This window comes from Molossus molossus, unplaced genomic scaffold (genome assembly GCF_014108415.1).
Source record: "Molossus molossus isolate mMolMol1 unplaced genomic scaffold, mMolMol1.p scaffold_m16_p_10, whole genome shotgun sequence".
Taxonomy (NCBI): domain Eukaryota; kingdom Metazoa; phylum Chordata; class Mammalia; order Chiroptera; family Molossidae; genus Molossus; species Molossus molossus.
In genome coordinates, this window is record NW_023425345.1 from 82,513,218 (window position 1) to 82,524,764 (window position 11,547).

At 32.5% G+C, this 11,547-nt stretch overlaps 1 protein-coding gene across 1 annotated transcript; it reads right to left on the bottom strand.

Annotated features, from left to right (window-relative positions):
- Positions 1–280: 280 nt before the first annotated feature.
- MGAT4C (MGAT4 family member C) lies at positions 281–10,854 on the bottom strand. The gene is made up of 3 exons (XM_036252826.1): positions 10,694–10,854; positions 5,076–5,223; positions 281–1,453 (listed from the first exon to the last, which is right to left on the bottom strand). The coding sequence occupies exons 1-3, from the start codon at positions 10,838–10,840 to the stop codon at positions 312–314; spliced, it is 1,437 nt and encodes a 478-aa protein (XP_036108719.1). The 5' UTR covers positions 10,841–10,854; the 3' UTR covers positions 281–311.
- Positions 10,855–11,547: the final 693 nt, after the last annotated feature.

Sequence of the window (11,547 nt, forward strand, 5' to 3'; positions counted from 1 at the left end):
TTTAGTCCTTCATGCCATCTTTTTAACATTCAGTTGAAATTTTGAAGCAAACACAATACCATTAAAGATATAAATGAACACATTAACTGTGAACTTATATTCAACTTCAGAAGTTGAAATAAACACAAATGTAAATTAAAGTAACATTATGACAACAGTGTGTAAATCAAATCTGCCAATATAATTCACTTTTCTTTTAAAATATCCCATCTGTTGCTTTCTGTCTACAGGACAAAGGTAGAAAAGAGGAAGGTAACAGAAAAGGAAACAGGAAGACCTGTTTCAGTAACTGGACATATTGATTTAATTGGCTAAGAAGTCCAAATGCTAATACTCCTAATAATCAGCCATTCTTTTTGTGTTTTGGTAACGTAAATCCTTATACACTTTATATCAAATGGAATTTTTTGATTCACATCTGATATTTCAAAGTTTCCATTTTTGAATTCCCCTAGTCTTATGTGGGTATCACATTGTCTACTTTGTTCGAAAAGTATAACATTTTTCCCAACATCTAGGGCTCCATGATGTAAAATGTCATTTTGCCGATCTTCTGTTCCAGTACTCACTTTAATTTTTTTAATTACAATTGGATTTGCAAATACAATCACAAAGGTGTCTCCTTTTGAAGGTGATTTTCCCCAAAAGTACTCATCAACACTACTATAAGCCTTGCTTGCATCATAATTTTCAAAAACATTCATGTTGGTATATAGACTTGCAGGAGGGTTATCAGGGATGTCAAATGACTCCTCTTCAAAATCATCATCCTTCAGCTTATTCTCTGTCCCTTTAAAGGATGAATAATAACCCATGTGCTGAAAGAGAGACGGTTTAAAGCGGATCACATTTTTCTGAGCCAGCAGACCTTGGAAATGAGTCAACAGCCAATCACAAGGCATTTCTTGATAAAACATTAATAAAAAATGTGCCAACCGTGGGAGATCATGTGAATGATAAAGTTTTCCAATGTAGCCAAGCTTAGAAAACTCAAGAGTTACCCAGTAAGTTCCTTCTAGAGATGTAATGACTTTCTTGATGGCCGTTAAGAAATTTTTTGAACATCGAACATCATCTTCAAGCATTATGTAATAGTCTGAAGTATTGGCACAAAAATTAAGCAGAAAAGCGTAATCTACATTTTGCTTGGAACGAAATCTGACTCTATCTTCTGGATCGTTGTAATTTCTTTTAAGGCCATCCAGGATTGGGTAATATTCCTCTGGAGCATGTATGACTATTAATCTCCCTGCAATAATATGGTGGGCAAATTTCTGAGTAATATCCTGGACCATGGTCTCACACCAGGATGAATTGAAGTCTGCTAGATGAACCACCACTGAGATTTCCTTCAGCTCTTCGTAGCTGGATTGCTCAAAAATGGATTTAATCGTCTCAAGTAAATAATTTCCTTTTTTTCGTTTCACTGATGAAAGTCCAATTGTAAGGAACCCTGAGCAAAAGAATTCAGAAAGATGTCAAATTAAATGTAAAATACGTTTTGAATAACACAGAAAAAGAAACAAAAGGCTATTTCCCCCTTAGGACTGCTACTCTATTAAGTAAATGTAGTAAATGATTATGTATAGAACATTTTGTAATTAAAATATTATGCTAAATACATAAAAGCTATAGTATTTTATACATAATTGATATTTCCTATGGGAAAAATTGCATATTAAGAACAATGACATATGAGTCCTATTGCTCTCAAAATTTTATGAAATAAAAAACATGGTTTAAAGTGTTCTGCAGGTTAATGTTCTCATATATCCCCATTAGAGAAGATAAATATTTAGATAATATCCACACTATTTTTTTTTTCTTTATTGATTTTAGAGAGAAAGAGGAAGGGAAAGGGAGAGAGAGACAGAAACATTAATGAGTGAGAACATCGATTGGCCACCTCCTGCATGCTCCCCACTGGGGACTGGGCCCACAACCTGGGCATGTGCCTTGACTGGGAATTGAACCAGTGACCTCTTGGTGCATGGACTGACACTCAACTGCCAGGCCCACACTATTTTTTAAAAAACTACAACAGGAGGAGGAGAACAAAGTAATCACACATTATGACAAAGAAAATTAAGAGTAACTCATTCTTTCAATTATCTTTAAATTTTTCATAGCACACATGTTATGTTTTCATTTTTCTTTGATCATGGTTATTATATATTTTTTCATGGTCATTATCTTATATCAAAAGAATTTATAATTGGACTTCAAAACCTTATTTTGAAATTTATTATGTTCATTAGAAGGCAAACAATTTCGAAAAAGATACTAAATCTAAAATTGATAATTGAATATTTCAAAGACATAAAATAAAATCTGGCGAAGTGGCAGTTTGCCTCTGAGAAGTGTTAGCTGTCTCTCTATTGAAATATTTTCACATTTGTTTTTTGTTACAGATGTTTCTCCTTTTATCCCCATTAACACCCTCATCCCCCTCCCTCCCTGCCCCGTCCCCAGCTTTGTTGTCTATGTCCATTGTTCATGCATACATGCATATAAGTTCTATGGTTTATCTCTCCCGCACCACCCCCTCTTCTAGGGATTGTCAATCTGTACCCTACTTCCACATCTCTGGGAATACCCTGTTCTTCAGACTGTTATGTTCATTATATTCCACAAATAAGTGAGTTTATGTGATACTTGTCTTTCTCTGCTTGGCTTGTTTCGCTTAGGATAATACTTTCCAGGTCCCTCCATGTCATCTCAAAGGATAAGAGATTTTTCTTTCTTACAGCTGCATGCAGACTAGTGCAGCCACTATGGAAAACACAATGGTGTTACCTCAAAAAATTAAAAATTGAACTGCCATTTGACCCAGTGATTCCACTTCTAGGAATATACCCTAAGAAGCCTGAAACACCAATCAGAAAAAATATATGTACCCCCATGTTCATATCAGTACTGTTTACAATAGCTAAGATCTGGAAACAGCCCAAATGTCCATCAGTAGGTGAATGGATAAAAAAGCTGTGGTACATATACACAATGGAGTATTTTTACTTTTTAAAGTTCACACTTTCACCACGACTGAAATCTAAATTAAACTTCAGAACTGCCATTTGGAAAGCAGGATGATCTATTCACCAAGATCACTATTTTAATACCTACCTAATGTCATTTGTGCAATATGAAGAAAGCCCTTCCAAGAAAAATCTTTTTTTATTAGTCTGTCAGAGTGGTGGAGATTTACCTCTTTTGTTTACATACCTGATTTACAACCCTGACTTCTACTGAAAACTTGATATATTACCTTTACCATTAAACTAAAGCCACCAGCTTTCATTCATGCTCAATAATGGCAATATTTAAAGAGCACTTTCTATGTAAAAGGCAGAAGTCTATGCGTTTTACTAGTAATACGCATCTTCATATTGATAACAGTTTGGGGACAGCTTTGTGCGTATCATTCGTGCTTTATAGCTGAGGAAAGAAAATCGAGGTAACTTTGCAAAGTGTAACACCTAGTAAATGGCGTGATGGCAACATTCAAACTGTTCTGCCCTTATATCTGTTTTGTATATTGCCTCTTCAGTATAAACAGTTGGCATGTGTGCCAATACACACTAGTAAACTTAGCACGGAAAAAGGCAAATGAGTAATATTTGAACACAGGTGGTGTAACAAATGTAAATTAAAAAAAAAATTAATGGCATCTTTTGAAATTAGATGGAAGCTTAAGAGCAGTCGATATTTGAAAGGATGGTATGAACAAATGACCTAAAGAAACTTAAGTTAAGTTACAATTTCCTCAACCTGGTGATCACAAATTCACTTGCATAAACACTTCTTAATGGGAAGCAAAATTGTTGTGGTCTCCACACAATCTATTAAGAAGTTCACAATATCACTGTTTTGATTCTAAAATTTGTATTTTTCATACAGAAATTGTTTAAAATCAGGTTGCATATCACAATTGATGTCTTCTTATAGTTAAAACTGATATACACATTTTCTTAGTGGTTGAGCAATTAGACCATGATACTTTCTGTAGTCCATGGTGTCTCGAAATCAATGAAATGTAGAATGTTACTTCATGGATTCACATAGCCTGTAGCAGGTTGAATAGTTTCCTCCAAAAATTCATGCCTACCTGAAACCTCAGAATGTGGCCTTATTTGGAAATAGAGTCTTTGCAGATGTAATCAGTTAAGGATCTTGCAATGAACTTGAATTGGATTTGAAATGGTCCCTAAATTCAATGACTAGTGTCCTTATAAGAGGAGGAGAGGATATAGAGAGACACAGAGAGAGAAAGGGAAGAAGGCCATGTGAAGATAAAGGCAGGGATTGTGATTATGCAAAAAAACACCAAGAGTGATCAGAGCTGGAAAAGGCAAAGAAGGATTCTCCTAGAACTCCCCTAGAGTGTGGCACCACCAGCCCCTTGACTTCAGACTTCTGGATATCAGACTTCAGGCTTTCCAGAATTGTGAAAGAATACATTCTTGTTTTAAACTATCTAGTTTGTGATCATTTGTTATAGTACCTTAGGAAACAGATACAACAACTTTCACTAATTCAAAACTGGTGGCAAGTTACAAAAGCCAAACCATTACAGTTTGAAAATGTATCAATATGAGAATAGTTATTTTTAAAAGGTAGCTTTTAAAATTTAAAATGCAGACTGCTTGGGGCTATGGGCACATGATGCAGTGTGCAGATGATGTTCTGTTGAGTTGCACAACTGAAACCTCTATGGTTTTGTGAACCAATGTCACTCCAATAAGTTCAATAAAAACTAAATGATAACAATAAAAATTAAAGTGTGTAAATAAAAAACAATAATTAAAATAAAATAATTTTTCTAGTCTCTCTACATGGTCCTACAGCAAATTGTCAAAAAGTTCATATCACAGTAAGGCATTTAAATTTTTATTTTATTAATAGAATTGGATTAGTGAGTAATTGTTATCTGTGAGGAAACATTGAACTATTCTCCCCAAATGTATTGTATTAGTAAACCCTGTAAACTTTTATTGCTGTACAAATGAAGCAAATAATCATCATTTTTAAACAAAATATTTTACATACTCTTGACTTAAAAGTATAAGGATACTTACGCTTCCTTTGCAAAAGAGTGGAAGCTAAGTAGCGATAGCTGATGTTGATGGTTCCTGAGAAATTAGATAAATCTTTGAAACTATGCATATAGCGTCCTGAATTCAGCTGATGTGTGGATGTTTCCCTTATAAGTTGTTTGTCTCCTTCCTGAATGCCAAGGAAGAGGCAGAAAAAATAAATGAATAATTGATGGTCATGGATTAAATAAGTTTCTCCTCATATATAATATGTATATCATATACATTTTAATATCTGGCACTACTGTAGGTCATTATTTCTCACCTGGATTCCTACCCAGAGCCTCTGCTCCAGCCTCTCTCTACTCTCTTCTGCTCTTGGTACTATGGGTTCATCTGCTTTTCTAGAGCATACATTTAAAATGGCATTATCTTCATTTAAAATATCTGCATGAAAACTCTCACTGCCTTCATGTTAAAATTTAAATTTTTTACAATTTTAGGTCCTTAAAATTTGACATTAATCTAGTCTACAGTTTTGTGTAAAACCAATTGCCACTAAATTCCCCATGTTTGAGTCCTACCCAGGTATTTACTTTTCTTCAAGCACGACCTCATAAAAGATCACACATTATTTCTGATTGGGACATTTTAGGTGTAATAAGGAAGATGCAGTACTAGATATGATAGTTAGATTTTGCATAATTTTTAAATCAAGAGATTTTAGTCAGTAACTTATTCAGCCACTACAATTGAAGGCTGTTGAGAATGTTGTGACATGGCAGTGTTTGATTCAAATATCTTTGAGACACCTCAATTAGAACACATTGTACAAAGTCAAGGAAATGTCTTCAGCTCTTGCATTAGTCTTTTCCATAATATGTCTGTTTGTTGTGCGCGTGCGCGTGTGTGTGTGGTATTCTATTGGAGGTGAAAAGTCTGATTTTTTTTTATATTTAAGATCCCTTTTATCTATTTGGTAATGGACTTATGTCATTCAGTCTCTGGGAAGGTTTATATTCAAGAAAATATATTCATATTTCATTAAAATATATCCTGTTAACCATTAATATCTTCCTTTTGTCTCTCTTTAAGTTCAATTGTATATTTCAATTATCTAATTGCCATTTGATCAAGACTCTATTGATTATACATTATTAGCAAAATGACAACTTGCTTTTATTTTATATATGATTTATTACATATAGAATATGTTTGGGGGCAACCTAATTAGAACAAAACTTTTTGGCAAGAAATCAACTGCACTGAGTGGTGTTTGTAGCTCTAATTCAACTATTGAACGTGAAATTGCAGGTCAGGCATGAGCAACCAGTTAACAAGAAAGTGGATGTATTAAATACATTTGCTTCTCATATTATTTGGCTGTGGTCAATAACACTTTGATTTGAAACCTTTCTTTTAAAAGATTAGTAACAATTAAAATACAAATTTTACCTAAATTGGAATATTTACTATTTTGTATCAAATTCAAATGTCAATGGAAAAGGTAACTCCACAAACTTGTAATTCTATGGCCAGACTAGTATTTGTTTAAAATTAAATTGGGAAATGTAGACCACAACAGGGAAGAAATTTCAACCTTGTTCTTGCTAAATCAAGATTCATTCTGATGATCTTTTCTGTATATTCAGTTCTGTTTATGAACCTATATTTGGTTTTTAACACTGTATTTCTGTATTTTATATTGCTTGATAATTTGGACAAAGAAAAATACTTTATTGTTTTAAAAATATTAATATAATGTATTTGCCATCTGTAAATTACAGATTTACAAATTATATGAGATTAAACCTTGGATGCTATATTTCTTATAAATACACTAATTAAATATACATTGCACCTGATTATTTAAAATTTTTTACATTTAAATATTTTCATCTTTGTCTTTCTGAAAACCTATAAAACATCATTAAAGTTTTAAAGTGAACAAATTTAGGATTGTCAAAAAGTAACTGGGACTCAGTTTAGCATCAACTACTTTAATGGTAATGTAATGGTGTCCATAATCAATACGGTCTAGTAGATATAGTTATAAAAATTACAGTAGTCACAATACTAAATTTATTTTACTATTCTGTTCTTATGTGATGTCACATTCTAAAGGAAGTGCAGGATATTGATAATCACTTTAAGAATTCTATCTTCAATATGTAAAAATTCAGATTTGTCTGTGATAAGATAGAATACATTCTTTCTGATTGAAGGACATAACAGAATAGAAAATAAAATGTATGTAAAATATCTATTAAATTCTTAAGAATAAGCTTTACAGCATCAATAGATAATGCATCTTTCACCTGAGTCAGCCTTGTTGCTCCTTTCCAGAGGTATATATCTGAACAACCAGACTCCCCCCTGGATACCTTCTTTCAGTAACTACTACGCTAGAGTGTATTTCTCAGTAATAAGACAAAGCTTTATGACAATCATTATCTGGATGGGAGTAAAATTCAATGGACTAGCTACAGGCTAAATTTATACCCTAGTGGCTACTTTCAAGATTCTCACAGCCCAGAAGCTAGGTTGATTGGGCATGGAGTGTCTCTTCTACTTAGTTTGCCTTATAATACTATTTGTCTCTTAAACTGAGTTCAGCTTCCATTCCCACTGAAAGGTGCATATGTCCCTAATATGTAAGCAAAACATGAAAATGTTATATGCCCAGGATTTCATGCCACCAATGCATTTTCTAGCAAAAAGAGCAGAATATATTTTGCCAAATAACTCCAGAGACCTTACTACTTCTAATTGTCTATCTGAATTCTCTGAATTATAACTATTATTTTCCCTGAAATAAGAAAGACAGGGAAAAAAAAAAGACTGATTAGCGTCTAAGCTTAGAAAATTGCATGTATTGTGGCATTTTGGAGTCAAGAAAAAAAAAAATCAAGTCAGATAATAGTTGTTTTTTTTTTTCTTTACTGATTTTAGAGGGAGAGGGAGAGAGAGATAGAAACATCCATGAGAGGGAACATCAATTGGATGCCTCCTACATGACCCCCACTGGGGATTTGGCCCACAACCTAGGCATGTGCCTTAACTGGGAATCGAACCAGCGACCTCTTGGTGCATGGTTCAGTGTTCAACCACTGAGCCACACCGGCCAGGCTCAAGTCAGATAATTGTATCAAAATGAAATAAACACAGATAAAAGTATCAAAAGGGAGAACTGTTAAAAAGCAACTGCATTATGTTCTAGTTGGGGACCACTATTCCATGGATATTAAACATTTTAGAAGAATTTTAACATAATTTTACATTAATGATTTAAAGAATGTTTCAAATATTTATACATATTAAGCAGTGAGATAAAATTTAGCTCAAAATGCAAATTAGGTAGAAAATATCATCTAGTAAATAGTGAAATATTAAACTAATAAATATAGTTTCATAGAATTTTTAATAATGGGGGTTCTTATACTTAAAAATAATTTTAACTTACTTTTTTGATGTTAATATGGTTAAAAATAATTTTAGGATTTAAAGATAAAAAGTAATTTCTTCTCGATATCTGGGCTAATTTACAAATTTGATCATACTGATATATGCTTGATATAGCCAGAGACAATTTCATTGAGAAAGTGCTGTTTGGTAAGAGACACTTCAATAAATCATACCTTTTACATTAGGTGGCTAGGACCTATGTTTATATACAAACATAAAAATTTATAAAATAGGCCTATAGTATGTGATCTTCTTATGGATATGTAGCATATTACTTTTTGTACACTTATAATTAATTTAAAGAGGTTTTATTACAAGAAGATATAAAGATGTTTGTAGTACACAATGATTCTTTGTCTGTTTAAAGTGAAACATTAAAATTGCACTTGAAAGTGTCTCATCAATGCAGTAAATCGACTACAAGCATCCTGCCAATAACGTGTTTGATTTACAAGATGTGATCTCCTTCTACCAATAGACACAGATGCAAGAAATACATTTTTATTGTAGAATTAAATCATTCATCTAGTTAATGTATGATCTTTCATTTTATCAAAAAAATTCGGTGGATTGCATAAACCTTTCTCTATTGTCCTTACTTCTCATAAACCTAATAATCGCGTATTTAAAAAATCCAAAATTATTATCAGTAGTAAGTTTCTCCAGTGCTCTGTTTACCTAAATCATGCCTAATCAAATTGTATTAGTCTGTGTTGATTTCAGCCATTGCGAAATGATTGAATGGTAGAATGAAGGGTCCACGAGATCAGGACCTGTACTGGAAGGTAAAAGGCCTAGGCAGAGTCAAGACAGGAATCCGGCAGAATTTCACCATTAAAGAAAAATACCATAGGAAGCAAAGCGCTTTACAGATGACCTTCTGAGAAGATCTGAAGGTCATACCGTTGCCTCATAGGATATAGAATAGTATCTGGAAAACAGCAGGTAGTTAATAAACCGTGTTTAATAAATGAAATAAACCATTTTATTGGTAAATGCTTTTTGTGGTTCTTTTCAGATTATGTCTTGCTAAAATAATAATGGAAAGTACTTTTCAGTCCTCTGTATGTCCATGGTTTTAATTTTCTGAAATATGTGAATAGGAATAATAACATAAAGATTAGGATTTTTCCAGATATCTTAAGCTCAGCTCAGATAGAAAAAGTGAGTAAGTGCCTGGTCGGTGTGGCTCAGTGGCTGAGCATCAAGCCATGAACCAATAGGTCGCTGGTTCGATTCCCAGTCAGGACACAGGACCAGGTTGTAGGCCAAATCCCCAGTGGGGGGCATGCAGGAAGATATTCTCCCTCATCGATGTTTCTCTCTCTCCTCTCCCTTCCTCTTTCTCTCTCTAAAATCAATATAGAAAAAACATTTTAAAAAATAAGAAAAAGTCAATAATAATGTCCATGTTATTATTATCTCACATAATATGATGTGCAATAATTACAACAACAATAAATAATTGAAACAATAAAGTTCTTACAATGAATCAGAATAAGACTTTTTTAATGTTTCCATAATTCGCCTAAAATTAATTCATGCATTATCTACTAATTTTACCTTTTATAAACTTCTATATTCTATATATTTTAACATCAATATCTTTTCTTTTTGAGGTTCCATATTACTTTTTAGTGAACATAAATATATAACATGCTGGCCTTATAGGGCTATTCAAAATCCAAATGAGGTGTCATGTACAGTAATAAAATACTACTTCTTAGCAAAATAGCATAATTAATATCATTAGTCATACAATAAGATTTTGTAAATATTAATGATACAAAAAAGTAGAGAAAGGTGTAATACCATTAAGCAAATTTTGTTTGTTCTATATATTTCAAATTAAAGCTCAAATATTGAAATCATTTTACATAAGAATAATTCATCCCTATGATAATAGCTAATTTATTTGTAATTAAATATACATATTTGAACCACAATATATGTAACATTAAAGAAATCATTGCTACGTACATAAAAATAATTGTGAAGTTAGTAATATATAATTAATACAAAAAGTAAGTTGATAGATAATATATATGTTATAAATTTGCTCAAACTAAGGCTATTCTAATAGCCTGGAATTGAAGTTTGATTACTAATGAACTAAGTCTAGTTTGACTTAGGCCTTATTTTAAACAAACAAACAAAAAAACAAATAAACAAAAATACCAACCTCCAAAACTTACCAGAACATAGCTATCTTCCATGTACAAGTTCATAAATAGAAGAAAAATTACAAGAACCCCCAAGAATGACACTGTAGAACGTTTTCGCAAGCATCTCATTTTATCCAGTTTTTCAAAAATATGTTTCACTTGATGAAATTTAAACATTCTCTCCTATAGAAAAGAGGCACAGAATTGCAAACAATTAATTTGGATGAAATTATTTCATCATATGTATCAAGAGCCAGGCCTTTATAAAATCCCACCCTTCAAATCTCTGACCTAAAATTATTTCCAGTTTCATGCATATGGTTGGCATAGATTATTAATACATCAGCATTAAGGTCAATGAGGAAGTTTATATTGATGTGGAGCAAATAAAAATGAAAAGGAAATCTCAGTTATTTCTTAATAAATGAATACTGGTAACAATAATAGAAGAAAACATAGGTCTTTAATAATAAACAGAACACAAAAGCAAAAAACAGGCATGTCAACTTTCATAGTGAGATATAACATTAAAGTAATATCTCCCTCCCCATAACATAATGTAATGAAAATGAAAGAAACCAGAGAACTATCAGCCTATAATATTCATCCCCTGATGTACTGAAGGTTCACTGAAAAGAGCTATTAAGTGGAAATCTGTAGGAAAGAAAGATAAGTCACAAAGGAAGCAAAGTTTTGAGTGTAAGTCCAAACACATATTTGAGAATTTCCAAGTGACAATTTTTTTTTTTTTGTCATTTCTCCCATAATTCTCATTAAATCAGAGGAGATCCTGAAGTGTTACATCGCATTCCTTCGCTTGATCTGTTGACTAGAAGTTTGGTTGTTTGTAATAAATTCATGAGCTGCAAAAACACAAAATTAAA

What these genes read in the sequence shown, in the direction of transcription:
- MGAT4C (XM_036252826.1), bottom strand. Translation starts at nt 10,840, where the DNA reads ATGTTTAAATTTCATCAAGTGAAACATATTTTTGAAAAACTGGATAAA. An exon ending in TGGAAGATAGCTATGTTCTG is followed by an intron (nt 5,224 to 10,693) that starts GTAAGTTTTGGA and finishes CTTGGCATTCAG; the next exon opens with GAAGGAGACAAACAACTTAT. An exon ending in CACTCTTTTGCAAAGGAAGC is followed by an intron (nt 1,454 to 5,075) that starts GTAAGTATCCTT and finishes TCTTTTGCTCAG; the next exon opens with GGTTCCTTACAATTGGACTT.